Genomic DNA, 24745 nt, shown 5'->3' with positions numbered 1-24745 from the left:
TGAGGCAACTGATCCGGGACATCAAGTGTGATTTTCTGCGGTTACAATCGGATTACCCGGGAATGGTCATGGTCTGGTCGGATATGGTGGGCAGATCTTCCTGGCGTTGGGCGTTGTCGGATAAAAAGGTTGACAGGGCCAGGGTAAAAGTTAATAAAGAAGTCAGCAGGTTCTTCATCAAAAATGGGGGCCTGGCTATCCGCCATAGGGAGTTGGAAATTGACACCTGGCGGTATTTGCGGAGTGACGGAGTCCACTTGAATGATGTGGGTACTGATATATGGTCTCTGGGCCTTCAGGACGGCATTCAACCTGGACTGTGCGTGTGGAGGTGCTCGAAAGGGTAAGGGGTTACCCCTTTCGGGCTGTGGCGGTTCAGGGGTCTTTAGATGAAGAAGTGAGGTACAGGTAAAAAGGCCTGTTGTACCCATCCATGGGATGGGAGTGGTTGTAGGTACTTCCAGGTTACGAGGGTTTAACCTGGAAGGGTTTAAAACGGGTAGGTCACTGCTACAGTTGGTTATTGCCTCCGAGACAGGGGTTGCCGTCTGGAGGTCAAAAGGTTACAGTTGAAGTTGTAGGCAGTGACCAATTTGATGTTGGGATGCTACGTACCCATGACCCCTTGGAAAGGCTGGGAAAGTTATTTTCGTATTTAATGTTGGTATTTATTAAAGATTATATTTTGGTTAATAATAAAAAAGTTTAGGCCTGATGGCCATTTACTCCAAAATCTGTCCAGTCATTTTTTAAGAGGGACAAGGTTGGGAGGGGGCGGGAAGCCGGGTTTAAGGTTACGAGGTATATAGATACAACACTGGGTTGAGTCCTACAAATGTCAAGAGTTTTTTTTCCAAATTGACGCTGTTTATTTTGTTTATAGCGCAAAAAATAAAAACCGCAGAGGTGATCAAATACCACCAAAAGAAAGCTCTGTGTCGAATCGCAAAAAGTGCTCTGGTCAGGAAGGGGGTAAAATCTCTCGGGGCTGAAGCGGTTAAACAGACAAATTCAATGTTGTACAGCGCATGCATGAGTTGACTTTATGCGCTCCATCTCCCTCATACGCGATATGACCATATTGCAAACTGACCCCAGAAAGGATTTTTAAAAATGGCGGTGTGTGAGAGTGAGGACACTGTCAGCAGAGAGGCACTATGAAAGGAGAAGTAGAGGTAGTATGAAGGTAGATACGTGTACTTATTTATGTTTTAGGTCGTCTTCATGTATTTTTTCCATAAAAAGGGGAAAACCGTCATCTTCAGTCTATGGGGAGGTTGGCACGATGACATCAAATTGATCATATAGACTAGGGCAGCCTTTCTCAACCTTTTCAACATGGAGGAACCCTTGATACTGTATAACTTTCCGGCTTCAGGGAACCCCTACTAAAAATGACTTCTACAACTCATGATACTTTAGTGGGGTGGTCAGTGAGAAGAATGCTCCTTACACTTGTGGTCACTGGGAAGAATTAACCCCTTACAGCAGGCATGTACTGGCCATCTGGACTACCGGGAGTTTCACGGTGGGCCGATGGCTCAGTGGGCCACTCTGATGTAAGGGGGCTGCTGATGGGACACTCTGATGTAAGGGGGCTGCTGATGGGACACTCTGATGAGACACTCTGATGTAAGGGGGCTGCTGATGGGACACTCTGATGTAAGGGGGCTGCTGATGGGACACTCTGATGTAAGGGGGCTGCTGATGGGACACTCTGATGTAAGGGGGCTGCTGATGGGACACTCTGATGTAAGGGGGCTGCTGATGGGACACTCTGATGAGACACTCTGATGTAAGGGGGCTGCTGATGGGACACTCTGATGTAAGGGGGCTGCTGATGGGACACTCTGATGAGACACTCTGATGAGACACTCTGATGTAAGGGGGCTGCTGATGGGACACTCTGATGAGACACTCTAATGTAAGGGGGCTGCTGATGGGACACTCTGATGAGACACTCTAATGTAAGGGGGCTGCTGATGGGACACTCTGATGTAAGGGGGCTGCTGATGGGACACTCTGATGAGACACTCTGATGAGACACTCTGATGTAAGGGGGCTGCTGATGGGACACTCTGATGTAAGGGGGCTGCTGATGGGACACTCTGATGTAAGGGGGCTGCTGATGGGACACTCTGATGGGACACTCTGATGTAAGGGGGCTGCTGATGGGACACTCTGATGAGACACTCTGATGTAAGGGGGCTGCTGATGGGACACTCTGATGGGACACTCTGATGTAAGGGGGTGCTGATGGGACACTCTGATGTAAGGGGGTGCTCATGGGACACTCTGATGTAAGGGGGTGCTCATGGGACACTCTGATGTAAGGGGGTGCTCATGGGACACTCTGATGTAAGGGGGTGCTGATGGGACACTCTGATGTAAGGGGGCTGGTGATGGGACACTCTGATATAAGGGAGTGCTTTTGGGACACTCAAAATGTAAGTGGGCTGGTCTGGATGAAGTCCAGGGCCAAATTTCTGTCCCAGTCCAGCCCTGCCTTACAGATAGTTAAAAAGACCAATGGTGTCGGCCGGAATCTGAGAGGCAGAAATTTCAAATTTCTCAAGGAACCCCTAGCAACCTCTGGAGGAACCCTAGGGTTTCATGGAACCCTGGATGAGAAACCCTGATGTAGGAGCTCATTTTCAAAAGATGAACCTGGATAATTTGACATTTTCATGAGATGAATCGACTTGATGGTTCATCGACACTTGACTAAGGGATGTGCATAACTCTGAGGCTACCGTCCTAAACTGTACAACCTCTTACTTCCTTACCACCCATTGACCAGACAACACAACTTTTTTGGAGTCAAATGGCCATAGCAGCCCTTTTTTATTACAACAAATAGAAATGTACAAAATTCACATTAACAAATAACTTAATGCATATAATACATTCTTACATAACCATATAACCAAATAAAAATCAGTTTATTGAACCTTCCTGATCTAGAGGTCTTTGAAGGCAAAATTATATATTCAACCAAAAATGTTGTATAAGGGCCCCACGCCGTGTATTACGCAAGCTCAGGGACAACCAGTTGCTTCCTTCCAGATACAGCCAACTACCACCATTGTTACCCTTTAAGGGGAAGGACGCCCATAGCTCCATATGGGCCCAACCCCCCCTAAAACCTCCATTATTTCCAGCACTGCCTTCAAAGACCCCACAGACCTACCGCTGCTACGACAGTATAACAAACCCACAAAATACACCAAGAAACCAAAAAACAAAAACCCAACACCTGTATCAACCACCCCAGGACCCCCATCTCAAACCAACACTACGTCCATAAAATGAGGGAGGGAGGATGGGAAAAAACCTCCGGGCGGTGTGTCCCTGCTCCCGCGACTGCCCGCTGCCTAACGCCACCGCCCCCTGGCTTCCTTCTTGCCAAACTCCCCCCACCTAGCCGGCCTACCAATCCCCGCTCGCCATCCTAAACTGAGACCACTCCGCACACCTGACTCCGCCTCTATGCCCAGCCCCAGTCATGCTGGCCCTCCTCCGATCGCCCCTCTCGCTCTGGGCCACTACTTTTTAAATTGCGGCACTGTTGTGGTTATTCTATGCTGTCAACAAAAGAAATGAGTCTTTATACTATTTTGTGTCCCGCTCACCTTGGCCCTTGTGTTGTCACTATCCGTGTACTCCAGGGGGGTGATGTTACAGTTGGACTCGATCTTGGCGATGCCGTACGTGGACTGGAAATGAGCGTTCAGACTCAGCGTGTACGGGACCTCACCAACTGGAACCTTTGGACATCTGGGTTTTATGCTCACATCATCATCTGAAAGAGATAAAAAAGGAAATATCTCCCTTTGTACAATGCAGATCATCATCATTTTATGTTAACATTTTACAGAAGGATAGGTTAAAAGTGAACCTTACCTGGCCTACAATGTAAAAATAGTGCTGAAATGCAAGTATTTTTGTTAGACTTCGAGTCAATCCTTGTAAGCATCCCTGTGGAGCTCCTTGGATCCAGGCTGTACATCCTTGAATGCTCAAGTCAAGTGTAATCCCCACCTGCCCCACCCATCTCTTTCAGTTTCCAGATACCCAAATTTCTTATGCCCTGATGCCCAACCGACCCTTTGACATTTATTGTGTGCCTTGTAAAAACCTATAGGCATGGAGAACCTCTACGTTCCGCGCCACCAATGGCTGGGGGAGCCCACCCAGGAAGGCAACATGCTCACATAGGCCAAGGGAGCAGTGGCGGCTGGTGTTAAATATTTGGGGGGGGGCGGCAAACTAACAGCACCCACCCTCCCACTGGAGACAGACGGCGGACGGGAAGGCGGTGATCACCGCAAGCAAACCCCCACCCCTGGCTTTAGACGGACTGACCTTAACTTAGGAGTCAGGGGAAAGGAAGAGCCGGGCAGTTGCTTTTCCTCCCGGCTGAACAGGAAGTGGGTCCTGAGGCTGAGACCCGATTGGCCAGGGAGTTCTAAGACTCCTTGACCAATCAGGTCTCAGGACCAGCTTCCAGATTGGCTAAGAGGAGAATCAGGAAGATAATCGTGAATATTAATTTCCTATTGTCACACAACTGGGTGTTTACAGAGCACCCCAAGCCCACCCTTTTTTGAAGCCAATTAGAACCTCGGGCTCTAATTATGTGCTTCAAAAAAAAAAATGGAATCCATGCGTCCGGCACCCTGCATGTAGCTTAGGGGCCGGTGCATGGATTAGTGGGTTGGCCCACATGGACGGGCCGAGAGGAGATCCTTTTGATGTGTTCAGTTCATATCTCCTCCACAGCCTTCAATGTCATAGCCGTTCAACCAATGCTGAGTACGATTTTCTACTCGCCTGTGGCTTCTGTGTGCATGTGACCCTCCTGGGTGGGTTCCCTCCGCCGTTGGTAGTGTGGAATGGAGAGGTTCTCTATACCTTTATGTTTATCCAATGGGGCTGACACATTCAATGTATGATTTGTGGTGCATTTTATATGATATCCCCTTAACCACTGAAGAAAAATATTCAAAATTTGTTGGATTGTGTCCCACAATTGGAGATTGGTGCAGACAAGTCAAGCACTATGATACGGTGCTATAAATATTCTCCATGCTGGAATTTATGGGTATTTTGTAAAATTGTATTGGTATCATATGAACCTGTATGATGCATCAGCCGTTATATTACTTCATGCCTTGCTGTGAAGGCTGGTTATAGGTGGGGGCAGTGGCCAGTTGTTTGTTACTGACGTAATATAGCTGAGGGGACACACTGGGCACCTCTGTTGCCATTGTGCTATATGCTGGGTGTCTATTGAGCCCCCTGTGCCTTTAAGTAGGGGGTGGGCTCCTTCCAGGCTCACCTGCCCTCTGACTATCCACTAGAATGCATGTGCTTCTACTATGGAGGCTCTCATCAATTTACAAGAGTTACGACTACAGATAATATCGGGGTGCCTTACAGACCGCCCACCGTCGTTATACGTTGGTACTTAGAAGAGGAATATCATTGTTATGGTAGCAGCTAGCTGCCATAACCCCAGTATCTTCTTCTTTAGTGGGCGGTCCGCTTCAAGATAAAAGTGGTCTCTAAGATGGATTCACCCTGAGATCACTTTTATCAGCGTTGGGAGAGGGCCCCCCTCCGCCTCCTGCCGAGCTCCAGGGGACCCTCCGCTGCTTACCAGACCCGTTGGTAGCGGCGGAGGTAATTGGAGCCTCTCGTGTCAGTGGTATGGAGTCGAGTGAAGGGAAGATGCCCCCCACCCTAGGTGAATGAGTTTATATCACACCCCTACCTATTCAGCTAAATAAAAGAGTGTCAAAAATAAACACACTACACAGGTTTTTAAAGTATTTTATTAAAGCAGCTCTGATTCTTCTCCTCTCTCTTCTGCTCTTTTGCTTTGTCTTCTCCCCTCTCTGGTTCTTCTCCTCTCTCCCCGCTATCCTCTTCTCTTTTGCTGGATCTTCTCCCCTCTCCGGTTCTTCTCCTCTCTCCCCGCTATCGTCTTCTCCCTCTGTTCTTCTTCTGATGTTGACTCGACACAATCTCCCAGCGTAATGCTGGGTCCGCCATGTGCAATGACTTATATTGGCATGGGGCGGGGCTACCCGATGACGTAAACCGGAGGACACGCCCCTTGTGAAGTTATCACCCCCATCATGCCCTGGGCGGTGACATCACCAGGGGCATGTCCTCCGATTTAAGTCATTGGGTGGCCTCGCCCCATGCCAATATAAGTCATTGCACATGGCGGTTGGACCCAGCATTACACTGGGAGATTGCGTCGAGTCAACATCGGAAGAAGAACAGAGGGAGAAGACCCAGAAAGACCCAGAAAAAGAGCAGAAGAGAGAGGAGAAGAACCGGAGCTGCTTTAATAAAATACTTTAAAAACCTGTGTAGTGTGTTTATTTTTGACACTTTTTTATTTAGCTGAATGGGTAGGGGTATGATGTACCCCATACTCATTCACCTAGGGTGGGGGGTCATGATCCAGATCACGATAAGTCCCCGCCCGCAGACCCTGACAACTACTGGGCAAGGCCTGTCCTCATCAACTTGGGGACAAGATGCTTTGGGGTGGAGGGCGCAGGGGCCTCCTCTGCCCCAAAGCTCATGCAATGTCTGCAGCCACTGACAGCTAGACATGTGCAATTCGTTTCGTTCTGAATTTGTTTCTTAACAATTTTGACAAATTTGTTAATTCAGAAATATTCGAATGAATGAAAACCTGTTTGACAATTTTTTACGAATATTAGAAAATTTGGAAATTCGGAAAATAGGAAATTTGAAACCCGGAAATTCAAAAGAACAAAAATTCAAAAGAATGAAAATTTCAAAAGAACATAAACCCGAAAATTCAAAAATCTGAAAAAATAACTTAACTATTACTAACTATTAAATTATAAGTATTGGAATTTCCATTCAAATTTGGCTGGTAGTGAACGTAACGAATACGAATTATCCGAAACAACAAATGAATGGAACTTAACAAATTAATAATGATACATAACAATAAAAACATTTTATTATTATTATTAATTCGTTCCGTTCCATTCGTTTAGATGCAGCATGCATTATTTCGGATTATTTGTACAAATTCGTATTCCGTGGACTAACAGCCAAATTTGAAAGGAAATTCCAATACCTATAAATGAATAGCTAGTTATTATTAGTTAATTAGCTATTATTTTGATTTTTCGGTCTTTCAAATTTTCTTTCTTTTTTTTTGGTTTTCTGAATTTTCGAATATAATGAATGACCCAAAAACAAAAAAACAAAAAACAAATAAAACGAAAACGAGCAATTTTTTTCGGCACATGCCTACTGATTAGAGCCTTGAACTTTTACCTGTAAGCCTGTATGCTGCAGAACTTTGAATTGTACCCATGTGTGCAACTGTGTTTCAAGACAAGCCTGTCGGTAGACATGTGCAATTCGTCTAGTTCCGAATTAGTTTTTTTTAACAAATTTTGACAGATTCATTCATTTCCAAATGTCAGAATTCTTCAATTTACGAAATTTTGAATTTCTGAATTTCAAATTTCTGAATTTTTAAAATTCCGAGTTTCGAGAACATTTCGGAAATTAAAAATTTTGAAAATTTCAGAAATTCGAAAATTTCAGAAATTCAAACTTTCATAAATTTGGAAGTTCGGGAATTCAAAATTTTGGAAATTCCAAAATTCTAAATTGGGAAATTCCAAAATTCAAAAATTTGGAAATTTGAAAATCCAAAAATTAGAATGAAAATTTGAACATTCAAAAGAACAAAAATCTGAAAATCCAAAAGCCCGAAAATCCGAAATAATAACTAATAATAAACATTAAATTATAGGTATTGGAATTTCCTTTCAAATTTGGCTATTAGTGAACGTATTTGAACGAATTATCAGAAATAACGAATGCCGTTCTAAAGAAATGGAATGTAACAATCTAATAATAATAAATAACAAAACCTTTTTTATTATTATTATTATTTATTATTAATTTGTTCCATTCCATTTGTTTAGATGCGGCATTCTTTATGTGGGATAATTCATAACTTCAGATAAATTTGTATTCGTTCCGTTCACAAACTGCCAAATTTGAAAGGAAATTCCAATACCTACAGTATAATTTAATAGTTAGTTATTATTAGTTAGTTATTATTTTTCGTTTTTATTTTACTGATTTTCTTTCTTTTTTCAGATTTTCGAATGTTTGCATTTTTTAATTTCTGAATTTTCGAATTTACGAATTTCTGAGTTTCTGAAAAAAGAAAAAAAAAAACGAAAGAAGTGAAAAAGAAATCATTTTTTTTTTTGTCAGTGCACATGTCTCCCTGTCGGTTTCTTCTGTTTAATTTGCCCTTTTGCTGAATAAAGCTACTTTTACTGGACTGTCTCTGAGCCAGCTGTTTTACCCCTCTGATCCCTTACAGGGGACACAGGAACTGGTTTTGAAGACCAATACAAAGTACCCACTGCACTTTAGCAAAACATTTTAGGCCAGGTCAGGTACACTTTAGGGTTAGTTGTCCTTTCGAAGGAGCAAATCAAAGGATTACATTGAAAAGTCAAAAAAAATGGTTATTTGCACCTTTTGGGGAGTATCTCGGGTTGAGGACGACCGGCAGTAGAAAACGCAGGGCTCCGTCTGCATCCACCGGCAGCTCCTGCACATATTTCAGGGTGACCTCGGTCTCCTGTCCAGGAGGGAGATTCCCAACACTGCAGGTAAAGATGTCCCCCGTGTATTTATCTTCCCCAATGTAGAAGGCTTCCTTACCCTGGCTGATGGCCTCCTCATAGGTTTTTTGAGCCTGGAGAAGAGAGAGAAGCAGCAAACTGGTTACTGTCAACTTCAGATTTGCCTGCTGAATGACCAGGCCATTTTTTTTGGCGATTTGGCACTGCGTCGTTTTAACAGACAATTGCGCAGTCGTGCGACGTGGCACCCAAACAAAATTGACATCCTTTTTTCTCCACAAATAGAGCTTTCTTTTGGTGGTATTTGATTACCTCTATGGTTTTTATTTTTTGCGCTATAAACAGAAAAAATATAAATAATAAATATCCCCCAAAAATATATAAAAAAACTAAATTTTTCCTCAGTTTAATCCGATATGTATTCTTCTACATATTTTTGGTAAAGAAAAAAAAAAAATCGCAATAAGCGCATATTGATCAGTTTGCGCAAAAGTTATAGTGTCTACAAAATAGGGGATCGTTTTATGGCATTTTTATTATTATGTTTTTTTTTTAATTAGTAAAGGCGGCGATCTGCGATTTTTATCGCGGCTGTGACATTGTGGCGGACACATCGGACACTATTTTGGGACCATTGTCATTTATTCAGCGATCAGTGCTATTAAAATGCACTGCTTACTGTGTAAATGTCACTGGCAGGGAAGGGGTTAACCACTAGGGGGCGATGAAGGGGTTAAGTGTGTCCTAGGGAGTGATTCTAACTGTGGGGGGGGGGGGGGGGGCTACATGTGACACGACAGTGATGACCGCTCCTGATGACAGGGAGCAGTAGATCTCTGTCCTGTCACAAGACAGAATGGGGAAATCCGTGAGACGATTGCGTGCACCCGGCGGACATCGGGGCGGGGGTGCGCGCTGCGGCAAACTCAAAGGGACGTATAGGTACACTCATTTGCACAGCCGTGCCTTTCTGCCAACGTAAATGTACATGCGGCTGTCGGCAGGCGGCTAAGATTGTTATAACTGATATAAAAAGTTCCAGTTGGTCAATAAAAAACTAATTTTTTTTCGTCCCTGATTCACACCAACTCAGCTCTTTAATGCTACGAAGGAGAAGGCTTTTTTTTGGACAGTCCCTGAAGACGGAAGAAGACCCCCGGAGCTGTGCAATAAACTAATTTAACCCTTGTGTGTTGTGTTTTTTTTTTACTTTTTTTTCACAGGTGAATGGGTAGGGGTACATTGTACCCCATACTCCTTCACATAGGGTGGGGGGCCCCCTTATTAAAGGGGCTCCCAGATTCCGATAAGCCCCACCGCCCGCAGACCCCGACAACCAACGGCCAGGGTTGTCGGGAAGTGGCCCTTGTCCTCATCAACATGGGGACAAGGTGCCATGTTGAGGGCATGCGGCCTGGTACGGCTCAGGAGGGGGGGGGGGGCGCTCGCTCGTCCCCACCCCCTTTCCTGGCCGGCTGGGTAGCGTGCTCGGATAAGGGTCTGATATGGACCTGATTTTTCGGCGTAGGGGTTCCCCTTTAAGTCCATACTAGGTGACGGGGCCAGCGAAGCCTCCTTCGCTGGCCCCGGCTACCTGGAGACGCGCCCAAAATGAGTGGACTTTTCTCCGGGCGGGAAAAGTCCGTTCATTTCAAAAGTGCGGTGGACTGGCACACACGCGGCCGGATTGTCCACCGAAATGCAAGTCCGGCGGACAGATTGGAGTGCAAAAATACTTTCTTAGTCCGCCGGACTTTTGAGTAAAAAAAGTCCGCCGGAGCCCGCACACGGCAGGATTGTTTGATCGTGTGTACGAGGCATAAGTCAGCTGAGGGCCCACACAATGAAAAAGAGATGGCTAGTGTTCTCAGAGCTTTGTCCAGGACTGTCCACTACTTTACTAAGGGACATTGCTCTGTTCTTCAACCAGTTGCTGCTGTGGAAAAGTCTTTATGGGCCTTCTGCAAGGACTTCAGCCAAGTTTGAATAGGAAAGGAACTTATACCCCGTACACACGAGTGGATTTTCTGTCGGAAAAAAACTTGGATGGTTTTTCCGACGGAATTCCGCTCAAGCTTGGCTTGCATACACACGGGTCACACAAAAGTTTTCGGAACTTTCGACCGTCAAAGAATACAGCATTGACAGCAACACCGTGATAGAGAGTACTGACATCAGCAGCGTGACATTAAGCACTGACATCAGCACCGCGATATACAGCACTGACAGCAGCACCGTGATAGAGGGCACTGACATCAGCAGCGTGACATACAGCACTGACATCAGCACCGTGATATACAGCACTGACAGCAGCACCGTGATAGAGAGCACTGACATCAGAAGCGTGACATACAGCACTGACATCAGCACAGTGATATACAGCACTGACAGCAGCACCGTGATAGAGAGTACTGACATCAGAAGCGTGACATAAAGCATTAACACCAGCACCGTGACATACAGCATTGACAGCAACACCGTGATAGAGAGTACTGACATCAGAAGCGTGACATAAAGCATTAACACCAGCACCGTGACATACAGCACTGACAGCAACACCGTGATAGAGAGTACGCGGTGAGGTACAACACTACGACGAGCCGAGAAAATGAAGTTCAATGCTTCCGAGCATGCGTCGAATTGTTTCCGAGCATGCGTAGGAATTTTGCATGTCGGAATTTGTACAGACGATCGGAATTTCCAATCTGAACTTTTTCAGACTGAAAAATTGAGAACCTGCTCTCAATCTTTTACTGGCGGAAATTCAGCCAGCAAAAGTCTGATGGAGCGTACACACGGTCGCATTTTCCGACGAAAAGCTCCCATCGGTCTTTTGCTGGCTGAAATTCTGATCGTGTGTACGGGGCATTAGGGTCCTCAGTGTGAATAGTTCAATTTGGAAGTATCCTGCTATATCCATTACCCTATCCAAGTTCTTCAATAAAACCAAAACAAAACCCCTAGAGCAGTGGTTCTCAACTCCTGTCCTCAGGGCCCATTAACAGGCCAGGTTTGCAAGATAACTGAAATACATCACAGGTGATATCATTTGCTGCTCAGTGATTGCATTGCAGTATTCTGGTCTGCATCTCCACAAGGTAATACTTAAAATTTGGCTTGTTAGTGGGTCCTGAGGACAGGAGTGAAGAACCACTGCCCTAGAGTGATCATAGGAGTAACGAGCGGAAGTGAGTGTGCACCAGGCTGTGGGAAATACCGTGTGCCTGGCTGTGGGACAGGAATTGGTGTATACCTGAACAAATATACCAGCGGTTCCTGCGGGGTACACATAGGCTTCCTTCCACTTCCTGTTCTGTTTGATCCCATCACAGGAAGTGCGAGAAAACCTCCCCAGTGGGAACACAGGCAGAAATAATCTTGTTAGAGGTTCTAACCCTTCCATACTCATTTTGTTGCACAGTATATAACAATAGCTGCCTCTGTCTGAACATCCAATTACAGCCTTTGCCCCTCACAGAGGAAGGAAGGGTGAGGGGGGCATCAGGCAGACCATAGTGTAGTAACAAGGTTTAGACACACGGTCTGACTTTTTGACAACAAACATGCAAATTAGCTGTTTTGGAGCAACATCCGACCGTGTGTACGCTCCATCGGACAAACTTTTTCTGTTTTCATCAGACTTTTGTTGGCTGTGCGAACGGACAAACTTTTTGACAACAGAAGTCCGATGGAGCAAAGTCCGACCGTGTGTATGCAAAAGCATCAGACTTTTGTACAAGGTACAAACACGCATGCTCAGAACTAATGCAAAAGATCAGGCTACAATACAGAAGTTGACCAAAGGTGGCGCTGGAGTCATTGAACATCCTCTTTTGAAGTGGCGTCAGTACGTTGTGATGTCACTACGTTCGTGTTTGTTGTCAAAAAAGTCCGATCGTGTGTATGCAATACAAACTTGTGGACCACGCCCTTTGTACAAAAGTCCACGGAAAAGTTTGTACAAAGTCCGACCGTGTGTATGAGGCTTTAGTTGCACTCACAAGCATAAAGTGGCATGAGCGTCTCTGTGTAGTCAGCTGTAAGGATCGGTGGAGGAGGATGGCCTCAATCCCTTCTCCTCTGAAGCCACCAAGAGAAGGCACCATGGGGATCGCAGGAGCCACCCCTGAAGGACCTTGTAAACACCACTGAGAAAACTGTCAACTTGCTAATGCTGTAGAAGTAGTTGTCCACAGTAGTGGTAGTAGTTGTCCACAGACTCCAGACTACAATTTCTGATAAATTGTTAATTGTTTCATTGTTTGGTTATATTGACTACACTAGATAGATATTCTCTTTATGGTTAACCGCTTGCCGACCAGCCACCATCATTATACTGCGGCAGGTTGGCTCCCCCGCGGGAATCTCCATAGTTGTACAACAGCCCCTTAAACAGTTTTCAGCACGCCCTCGGCGTGTCGCCGGAGCCGATGCGTGTGGTCAGTGGCCATGATGTCTGCCGGCCACCCCGCGATCGCTCCACAGAACAGGGATCTGTCAATGTAAACATACAGATCCCCGTTCTTTCAGGGGAGTAGAGAGAGATCTGCTGTTTCTAGTGTAGAGCTGATATTTTCACACTATAAATAAAAATGTAGTTTGTCTGCAGCTGTAGTTTAGCTCAGACTGCCATTATTATAAATTCTGGTTCTGTTTCAGCTTGGCTGGTTGTGTGGTTTTCCCCTTGGCCTAGGGATGGCGCTCTATTATTCGACCAAGGTTGGAAATTGCAACAAGCTGGGTGTATTGAGTGCCTCTTTGCCCGGAAACAGTCAGTGGGTGTGGTCTGCCTGCTGTGCATTCTGGGAGAGGGTACTTAAGGGACAGACGCCATAACAGGGGAGTTCTGACCTAATGGCCCTCCTGGCCTAAGGTGTGTTGCTGCCACCAAATTGTCTCGGGGCCAGCTGGCTCGAGGCGTCTTACTGAAGGTAGGCCCCAAAGTCTTGGGGCCTACCGAACCAGGGATGGCCCTGTGCCGTCTTGCCTGCGGGAAGATGCCGAGCGACTGGAGGATCCAGGAGAGGACTTTTCAGGAAAGGACCGCACAATGAGGGCGGTGCCTCTAGAAAAGCCTGGAGACTCAGTTGGGGGATGTATCTCGGATCACCTACTACACAGTACCCTAGGTTCGGAAGAAGGGAACTGGTACTATGTGATCAAGCCTTGACATTGCAAAGAAGTCGCGAATTACCCAATCTTGTGGCAGAGGATTGTGTAACAGATATATCAAATCTTAAAGTCAGTGGCAGAGACTATGACCGAGCATCACTTTTGCTGCTAGGTCAGTGAGAGAGGCCTATCCGGTGGTTGCCGAATCCAGTCGTGGAGCTGTTTCCCTCTGGATTATAGAAAGTATTCCTGATCTGCAATTCAAAGATACCCGAGTTCCCCTAAACCCTTCATCCCTTTATTGCATGTGTCTTCCTTAAATTGGGAAAAAAAAGACTATGTGTCGGAGCTAAAATCTGTGGAAAGAAGTCTTAATGGGGCTCCTATGATGGATATGGTGGAACAGTGAAGGAACGGTAATCCCAATTAAATACCAGCAGCTCTTTCGGGGGGGTCAGCACTACACTAGTGATCAGGAACAGCGATCTCTCTCTACTCCCAGTCAGTCCCCTCCCCCACACAGTTAGAAACACCTCTCAGGGAACACTTAACCCCTAGTGTTCCCTGCCAGTGACATTTATACAGTAATCAGTGGCTATTTTTAGCTCTGATCGCTGTATAAATGTCAATGGTCCCAAAATAGTGTTATAAATTTCCGATCTGTCCGCTGCAATGCTGCAGTCCTGCTAAAAATCGCAGATCACTGCCATTACTAGTAAAAATAAAAATTATAATAAAAATGCCATAAATCTATCTGCTATTTTGTAGACGCTGTAACTTTTGCACTATCCAATCAATATAATATTGCAATTTTTATTTATTTGTTTACCAAAAATATGTGTAAAAATACATATTGGTCTAAACTGATGAAGACATTTTATTTTTTTATTGTTTTTTTTTTTTTTTCAAAATTGTCAATGTAGCAAAAAGACCCCACCATGTGAATGGGTATCGGGTACCATTCACCAAAAAAAAAAAAAAAAAGAGTGTCAAAAAGTAAAAACCACAAAAAACTGTTTTTGATAAACCCTTTATTAAAAAAAATTTAAAAAGTGTCCCGTGATGTAAATCCACCTTCAATTACGCCGCCCGACGGACCTGAAAAATAGCAAAAATGGAAAACGCTCTGCCTCGGTGGGATGCTGCTGCCCATATGCTCTCTCTTTGCTTAGACAGCTCTGATATAGGCAAGGGTGGGGCAACCCAGTGACACTGTCTGGTGACCGCGCCCCCTTATGACCTCATGCGATCTAGCAGTGCATTAAAGGGCACTTGTCGGCGGGCGAACGTCCCGCGAGCACCCCATTAGTTTGTTTTGTTCTACAAACAAAGGAACGGGCCCATCTCTACTCGGTGCCTCTCTAAGCCCTTGTACACGCAGTCGGAGAATCCGTCGGAATGTGTCCTATCGGACCGTGTTGTCGGATAATCCGACTGTGTGTGGTATGCATCGGACTGTTTCTGTCGGAATATCCGACGGACCAAATTTTACAACATGTTGGAAATATTTTCCGACCAACTGGTCCGATAGGACATACTCCGATCATGTGTAGAGAATTTCGATCAGACAAAGTGCCACGCATGCTCAGATCAAATTCCTACATCAAAGCTATTGGCTACTAGCCTGAACGTAGTCCCGTCGTAACGAAATTACGTCATCACGTTCTGAAAGATCGGATTTTTCAACAACTTTGTCCGACCGTGTGTATGCAACAGTTTCGGACAAGATCCGACGGACAAAATCCGACGGATTTGGTTGTCAAAATGTCCGACCGTGTGTACAAGGGCTAACCCTTCTACACTTGGCACTAGGGCTGCAACTAATGATTATTTTCATAATTGATTAGTTGGCCGATTATTCTTTCGATTAATCGGTTAATAAACTTAAAAAAAAAAGTGGGTCAAATTAACATTCTTTTTCAACCACAGTGATGGGAAAATTTGGAAATAATAGAAAACTTCTCGGTCAAAGGAATTTTCAGACACTGTATGTGTTTTTTGTTCAGAATGAAGTGAAAATTTCAAACAAAATTCTTTCATTCAGCGAATGTACAAAGATTCTTCATCTGAATATTCTCAGCTGAAAATTGATCCGTGATGCCAGCATAAGGCTCGGGACACACATGCGCAGTTTTTGCTTTTGATCTGTTTCTGCAATGCTTTTTGCTGTACGTTTTGATTTTTGTGCATGTGATTTTACTGCAATTTGCGTTTTTTTTGCATTTATTTTTTTGGGCAGATTAAAAAAAACACAAATTGCTGCAAAAACGCATTACATTCTTTTCTGCAGCTTCTCCATTGAGATATATTGAACCAAAAAAGCTCCATTTTGCGTTAAAAGCCCCTGACCCTTTCCAAATATGCAGCGGCTGAAAAAAAGCACAGATATGAACATGTCCCATAGGAAACCATGTAAATGAACTGTTGCGTTTCTGCAAAAAGCACCAATAAACATATAAAGTAGTTGTGAACCAGGCCTAAGACGTAACAAAATGGGGTTAACAAAACTAAAATTAGCCCTTTATAGTACAAAAAAGCAGATAATCACTACTGGAAGGGGTTAATTTTTTTTTAACTGTAGAACAGTGAAATTAATATTTACAGTAGTGATTATATTTTTATACTATAAAGGGCTCATTTTTAGGCTTGTGCAATTCGTTTCGTAACGAATCGAAATTCGGCCGAATTTTGCATCTTTCGGACATTCGGATGCATCCGTATTGTCCGAATAAAAAAATAACGAATAACAACGAATACGAAAGAAATATAACAAATTAATTCGACATGATTTGGTAATTCTTTAAAGATCTAATGAAACAAAAGTTCAGCTCAAAGTAAATCTCATAGTCCAATCAGCTGATTAATTTTGTGCCGGAGGATGGATTACTGGCAAAGTGCATTCCTGAGAACTGAGTTAGGAGGGTGTTGTGTTGTATTTGATCCGAGGAGAAGAGACGTTGTCATTGTGTGTGTGTTAAAAGATTCAATAAACAAACGACTTTCCAAACTACGAATCATTATCACGAATGTCTATACATACATAAATAGCGAATTTCACCGAATACGAACAAATGAATTCGACACTCTACGAATAATAACGAATTATCCGAAAACGTATTAATGTAACATAACGAATATAACAGAACGAAATGATGTATTTTACGAATGACAACGAACCGAAACGAAAATAAATTTTCCATTGTGCACAAGTCTACTCATTTTTGTTTTTTTAACCCTATTATGTTCCTGGTCGATTACTCGATTATGAAAATAGTAATCGATTAATTTCATAATCGATTAGTTGTCGATTAATCGATTCGTTGTTTCAGCCCTACTTGGCACCAGTAAAAAGAACAGGGAGTGGAGATTGGGGTCAGCTGGGAGATGGGATTAAGGCTGGGTTCACATTACAGCGATGCAGGAACGCCGCAAATCCGCGGTGGGTTCCCGCATCGCATACCTCCCGGTGGCAGTTCACACTGCCCTATGCGAACTGCTGGGAGTGTCAGTGAAACGTTAATGACACCCCCAGATCAGTTCGCATATCGCAGTGCGATCTGCAAACTCGGACAGGAATCGGATCGCATGATGTGAACACCCATGCGATTCGATTCTGCTGCGGACAAAAAAAAGGGTCCTGTGCAAGTTTGGGCCGTGTGCAATGCGAATTCAGCCATACTATCTGTATGGCTGAACTCGCATCGCACAGAGATCGGATGTGATTTGCACTGCAGTGCGGTGCGAATCACATCCAATCTCATACACCGCAGCAGTGTGAACCCAGCCTAAATGTCTCTTGGGCAGAAGTCAAAGTCTGATCTACAACCTGTGGTTAGGATCCAAGTGGGACTCCACAGAGACACAGATGGACTTGAAGACTAGGACAGGTAACAGCAGAGTTACCCCTGTAAGATCTGTTTAATCCCAACTCCAGGCTTCTCATGAGCCATCAGCAAGTCAAAATCCAGCCTTGTCCCATCCTGACTATTTATTTTCCTCCATTCTTACATTAAATATCATCAAAGCCCTTTGCTGACAGTTGACAGCCTTGGTTGGAGATCCACTGATTTCCGATATATTTGCTTTTTAATCCTCATTACCTGCTCCTTCTCCTGGAGGTCGGCTATAATCGTCTTTCCATCTACTGTGGCCTCAAAGCTGTAGATGGCGGCATCTTCATCCATGGGGAAGAAAAAGATGGCATCCGCCGCCTTCTCCTCCTCATTCATATACTTGAGAGTCGCCGATACGTCCGCCACAAAGCCTTTCACCTGGACGTCAACCCAGATCCCCTGCAGAGGGACTGGACACACACACAGGAGAATCACACAATTATATCTGAAGTCTTGTACCTTGAGCTATACTATACATTTGATGGAGACAGGTACACTTTAAAAGTACTCTCCAATCAAACTAGGGAACATACAAATACCAAAAACACATCCTGCCTGCAAAAAGATATTAGGATTTTTGACTTATTAATAAAATCTATTTACAGGTTACCAGTTTAAAGTTAAGAGGAGGTCTAGCACTAGAATTATTTCTCTAGCTATACTGTTTGCGGAGACATCTCACATATGTGGTGCGAGCATCATTTTTATGTATGTGTGCTCAACCTATCTATGCTATATATATATATATATATATATATATATATATATATATATATATATATATATATATTTGCTTCGTACAGAGGTAAGGGGGTGGTTAAAAAAAAAAAAAATATGTGTAATATATATATATATATATATATATATATATATATATATATATATATATATATATACTGTACCTACTTTACATCACTACCATCCATTGCTGCAACTTTGTTTGCCGTTAGTGGGGGAACATAGAATTCAGACCGGAGAGCCACTCTAGTGAAACGAGGACTGGATGGTTCGGTATAAAACAAACTTGCGGCCGGCTGCAATACACACGCCCGTGCTAATAGACATCGGACGTAGCGCGCGGTGACGTCAGTATGTCGCTTCTCCAGACCCGTTTCATCACAGGTTTGACGTCGTCATGGGGCACATGACAACATCAAACCTATGACGAAACGTGTTACAGGTTTGAGGACCGGATGGTTCGGTACATCACCGGAGGAAATTGCCCTGGCTGGGCAATAGCCACAAGCGTTAAAGTACCTCAGTTTGGTAATCGCTTATTTCACTGGGTGGTGGGACGCACTTAATAAGATCACTACAACTGTGGAAATAGTTGAATGGTCAATACAAGCAATTTCCACAGTTGTAGTGACCTTATTAAGTGCGTCCCATCACCAAGTGAAATAAGCGCTTACCAAATTGAAGTACTTTAACGCTTGTGGCTATTGCCCAGGCAGGGCCTTTTCCTCAAGTGATGTATCAAATCATCCGGGCCTCAAACCTGTGGCGCGCTTCGTCACAGGTTTGACGTCGTCATGTGCCCCATGACGACATCAAACCTGTGACGAAACGCGTCTGACAGGGCGACGTGCTGATGTCACCACGCGCTACGTCCGCTGTCTATTAGCACAGGAGTGTATATTGCAGCCGGCCGGCCGCAAGTTTGTTTTATATTTTTTCCTTTGTTCTTTGTTTTTATTTGTGCTAGTGTTTCTACGCTATCTAGCATTTTATTTAATTAATACCCTGCATGTTTTATCTATGGTCGTTCCACCTTTTTCTTTTTCTGAGTGAAACCTCACTACCATCCATTGCTGCAACTTTGTCCGCTGTTAGTGGGGGAACATTGGGATAGAATTCAGGCCGGGGGGCCACCCTAGTGAAACGAGGACCGGATGGTTCGGTATAAAACAAACTTGTGGCCGGCTGCAATACACACACCTGTGCTAATAGACAGCAGACGTAGCGCGCGGTGACATCAGCATGTCGCTTCTCCAGACGCGTTTCGTCACAGGTTTGCCATCGTCATGGGGCACATGGCGACGTCAAACCTGTGACGAAACGCGTCATAGGTTTGAGGACCGAATGGTTCGGTACATCACCTGAGGAAAAGGCCCTGCCTGGGCAATAGCCACAAGCGTTAAAGTACTTTAACTTGGTAAGTGCTTATTTCACTCAGTGGTGGGACGCACTTAATAAGATCACTACAACTGTGGAAATCGCTTGTATTGACCATTCAACTATCAAGAGTTGTGGACATTCTTTGAATCATTGATTAATATATTATAGGAATGTCCTGATTTTTCTTCACAGGAATATCTGGACACTTAATTATAAGGATATTTCGTATCACGGATTGTTAAAATTTAGGAACGCTATTTTTGCTTTCTGTCACAGGATTCATTATAGGCATTGGTGTAATCACAAGGTAACTTGTTTTGTTGACATTTTATATATTATTTTTCTCTACATATAATTTTTTCACAGCGCAACCTTTTTTTTTGTATTTATGTTATATTGTGTGTATCTCATGTAGTGTTGCGGCTAATCGTTTTTTTTATTTTTTTGGTCCAGCGCAAATGCTATGATACTGGGGTGATGCCTGCAGCTACACCCGTCATCTCGGTATAACCGTCAAAAAGTCCAGCAACGTACGGGTACATCACTGGGCGGGAAGTGGTAACATAATCAGAGCAGGGGGTGCCCATAATGTAACTGTACACTCACCTTGCTGGTAGGAAGTCATGAGGATAAGGCCACTGAATGGAGTAAATGGCATTATTGCGGGTTATCTGGAGGGAAATAAAAAAAACAACAGCTGTCAGATTTTATGGCTGCAATGTGACTTATCTTATTGCTGGCTATTGGAACCAGCATTCATACATAATGCCTTGAAAAAGTATTCACACCCCTTGACATTTTCCACATTCTGTCAGGTTACAACCAAAAAAAAAACGTAAATGTATTTTATCCCTCCTCCTGCCGCTCGCCAGTGTTTTTCAAGCATACCGTTCTCGCCGGTGAGCCTGGGAAACAGTCCAGTGGTTTGCCCGGCTGGTCATAGAGGTGAAGAGAGGCCAGATCGTCTCACCTCTATGATCTAGGAGGCCAAGAGCGACATCATGACATCACTTCTGGTTTAGGGCGGATGTAAACAATTTTTTTTTTTTAAAGAATCAGATCAATGTTTTGTTTTTTTGATGCTTTCAAAAGTAGAGGAGAGATGTCTCCATAAGGAGGACCTGTCACATAAGAAATGTAAATGTATTTTATTGGGATTTTATGTTGTTGACCAACACAAAGTGGCACATAATTGTGAAGTGGAAGGAAAATTATAAATGGTTTTCAAAATGTTTTTCAAATAAATATGTGAAAAGTGTGGGGGGGGGGGGGGGCATTTGTATTCAGCCCCCTTTACTTTGATACCCCTTAACTAAAATCTAGTGGAACCAATTGCCTTCTGGAGCCACCTAATTAGTAAATTGCGTCCACCTTCATGTAAACGCAACCACTTAAAGTGGAAGTAAACCCATTGATTTAAACAGTTAAAAAAAAAAGGCATGCCGGGAATGCTAACTGCACATTGGCTGTGCCCTCAGCCAAACTATCAAACCATCCAATGGCTGGTGTCATAAAGAATCACATGTGCAGCACCATAGCAGTTGAAGATTAAACAGAGGCAAAGATGGCAGCTTCCTTGGCTGAAAACGATAGGGGAGTTTACTTCCACTTTAAGGACCGGGCCTCATTTTTAGACGTGTTGTTTACAAGCTAAAAACTGTTTTGTTTTTTGCTAGAAAATTACTTAGAACCCTCAAACATTATCCATTTTTTTTTCTAACACCCTAGAGAATAATATGGCGGGTCGTTGCAATACTTTCTGTCACACCGTATTTGCGCAAAGGTCTTACAAGCGCACTTTTTTTTTTGAGAAAATCCACTTATTTTGAATAAAAAAATAAGACAACAACAAAGTTAGCCCAATTCTTTTTTTAAATTGTGAAAGATAATGTTATGCAGAGTAAATTGATACCCAACATGTCACGCTTCAAAATTGCACCCGCTCGTGGAATGGCGACAAACTTTTACCCCTTAAAAATCTCCATAGGCGATGTTTAAAAAAATTCTACAGGTTGCGTTTTTTAAGTTACAGAGGAGGTCTAGGGCTAGAATTATTGCTCTCGGTCTACAGATCGCAGGCGATACCTCACATGTGTGGTTTGAACACCGTTTTCATATGCGGGCGCTACTCACGTATGCGTTGGCTTCTGCACGCGAGCTCGGCGGGACGGGAGCGTTTAAAAAAAAATTCTTATTTATTTTACCTTTTGGTTTTTATTTTTACACTGTTCTTTTTTTTTTTTTAATGTGTCACTTTTATTCCTATTACAAGGAATGTAAACATCTCTTGTAATAGAAAAAAAAGCGTGACAGGACCTCTTGAATATGAGATCTGGGGGGTCAAAAAGACCTCAAATCTCATATTTACACTAAAATGAAATAAAACAAAAAAAAATTTGTCATTTAAAAAACTGAAAAAAAATGGCCCTTTAAGAGCTATGGGCGGAAGTGACGTTATGACGTCGCTTCCGCCCTGCATTGTTATGGAATTGGGTGGGGGCCATCTTTCCCTTACTCGTCTCGATGCCCAGCCACAGGAAGGATCTGATTGCCTCCGCCGCGGCCGACGGCTCTGGTAAGCGGTGGAGGGCACCGGATCGTGGCTGGGGGGGGGGGGGGTGCCTCTCTCGCCGCCGGTAAAAGTGATCTTGTCGCTCTTTTTTTGTTTATAGCGCAAAAAAATGCAGAGGTGATGAAATACCGCCAAAAGAAAGCTCTATTTGTGGGAAAGAAAGGACGTAAAAAAAATTTTGCCGCACGGTGTCGCATGGCCGCGCAATTGTCAGTTAAAGCGACGCAGTGTCGTATCGCAAAAGATTACCTGGTCAGGAAAGGGGGTAAAAACCTTCTGGGACTGAAGTGGTTAACAGATTGGTCTAAGAAATTTCTTCCTTTTGGGACTGAGGTAAGTGATCGAGTGGCTGTACAGTGGCCAGATCACTTCCATGGACCCCCTGGGTGAATTGCCCCCCCCCCCCCCCCGTGCGACTCCCCCTGCCATGTGGAGCCAGGTGCTGGACTACAGAAACAGGGCATGTCTGTACAGTGCAGCACAGGCCGCAGCAATTGTATCTGCACCATTGCCACAGGAACACCAGAGCATCCTCTCATCCTCTACTTCCCACCGCTGACTCTCCGGAGGCATGATGTGGACAGACTGAAGGGGGCACCGCAGGCACTGGTGAGAGGGCATTGCCATTCTTTACTCTGCTAGCAGGGACTGAGTTACTGGAGGCAGGACATTAACCACTTCAAGCGTGGAAGGTTTTACCCCTTAATGACCAGACCATTTTTTGCGATACGGTACTGCATTAATTTAACTGACAATTGCACGGTCGTGCGACAAAATTGACGTCCTTTTTTTTACCACAAATAGTTTTTATTATAGTGTTAATTTTTGTTTGTTTTTTGCGCTATAAATAAAAAAAGAGCGAAAATTTTGAGAAAAAAAGAACAAAAAATGTTTTACTTTCTGCTATAAAACATAACCAATACAAAAAAAATTAAAATTAAAAAATAAAATGTCTTTGTCAATTTAGGCCAATATGTATTCTTCTACATATTTTTTCTAAACAAAACCCCAACAAGCGTATATTGATTTGTTTGCACAAAAGTAATAACGTCTACAAACTATGGGATAGATTTATGGACTTTTTTTTATTGTTTTTACTCGTAATGGCGAACGATCGGTGACTTTTAGCCAGACTGCAACGGAAAAATCTGACCCTAAGGCCTCATACACACATGGATGTTTTAAAAAATGGGCTGTAAAGCTAGCAACAACACCTGGGAAAAAAGCAGCGTTAAAAACGCAATTTTATTAGCGTTTTGATTTGGCGTCAATTCGCGTTTAATGACGTTTTTAAGCGTTAACGATAAGGCGCATTTTTTTTCAAAAAACATCAATCTGCTATTTTCCACTCTCAAATTACCCACATAAACATTTTTACAGCTTAAAAACGCTGACGCTAAAAAACGTCGGTATAGCATTAATGCAAGTTTTTTAGCTTTTTTCCGCATCAGCGTCAAAACTGCTCTAACGCTGGACCCTCTGAAGGCGCTGGTCCTTGGTTTTTTTTTGGAGCTTAAAAACGACCATGCCTGTTACAGCTAAAAAACGCCATGGTGTGTATGTGTCACGTACCTGGTGGTTGAGCCCACGGATGCTGGGAGCGGCTACTCGTATTCCTCCGGCTCAGGAACTCCTGATAGAGGAGACAGAGGTTCAAGAGCGCGGAAGGGGCACAAGTGCCAAGCAGGACACAGGTGTCAAGCTCCGGGTACTGGAGAGGAGCAGATGCAGCAGGAACAGCGACCAGCAGGAGGTGAGAGCAGTGGAAGATGCACACGCTGAAGCAGCGGGGAAAGTGTTCTGTAGTACGGCTTCTCACAGCAGACCCGCAAGCAGGTAAGGCAGGATACTGGAAGACTGGCACCGTGGAGGGACAGCAGACTGGATGAAGTCGTGGACAAGCCGGGTCAGGAACAGGCAGGCAGATAGGTACCGAATCAGCAGGCAGAAGAATCGTCAGACAAGCCGGGGTCGTGGGCAGGCAGCAAACAAGTAGTCGTCAGGGTAAGCTGGGTCACAGGAGTAATAAGTATCAAGCAGGAGCAAAGGGATCACAACAGGAACGCTGTAGACCGGACAGCAAGGAGGCAAGGCAACAGGTCCCTTTAAGTAAGCCCTTTGGCGCCAAGTGCCGTCAAGGCGCACTCCCGCGTGCACGCGTGCTCCCGTGCGCGCACCCCCGTGCGCTCAAAACCAGCACGCACCCGCGTGCGCCCATCTGCGTCAACGCGCACCCTCGTGCGCCCATCAGCGTTAACGCGCACCCGCGTGCGCCCATCAGGACATCTGCGCACCCGCGTGCGCCCGTCTACGTTAGCGCGCACCCGCGTGCGTCCACCTGCATTAGCACGCACCCGTGTGCGCCAACAGACACT

General features: G+C 44.3%; 1 protein-coding gene across 1 annotated transcript in view; it reads right to left on the bottom strand.

Annotated features, from left to right (window-relative positions):
* Window positions 1–24745, bottom strand: part of LOC143975641 (von Willebrand factor A domain-containing protein 5A-like) — a 180327-nt gene that overhangs the window by 120516 nt on the left and 35066 nt on the right. The window contains exons 2-5 of the mRNA XM_077478133.1: window positions 20405–20469; window positions 17888–18090; window positions 8566–8788; window positions 3633–3802 (exon numbers count right to left, since the gene is read on the bottom strand). Of these exons, the coding sequence (XP_077334259.1) occupies window positions 3633–3802; window positions 8566–8788; window positions 17888–18090; window positions 20405–20456 (648 nt within the window). The 5' untranslated portion in view covers window positions 20457–20469. The remainder of the gene's footprint in view (window positions 1–3632; window positions 3803–8565; window positions 8789–17887; window positions 18091–20404; window positions 20470–24745) is intronic.

Source organism: Lithobates pipiens, unplaced genomic scaffold (genome assembly GCF_037356315.1).
Source record: "Lithobates pipiens isolate NorthernLeopardFrog02 unplaced genomic scaffold, aLitPip1_a1.2 Scaffold_13, whole genome shotgun sequence".
Classification (NCBI taxonomy): Eukaryota; Metazoa; Chordata; class Amphibia; order Anura; family Ranidae; genus Lithobates; species Lithobates pipiens.
This window is presented reverse-complemented; position numbering and strand designations above follow the sequence as displayed.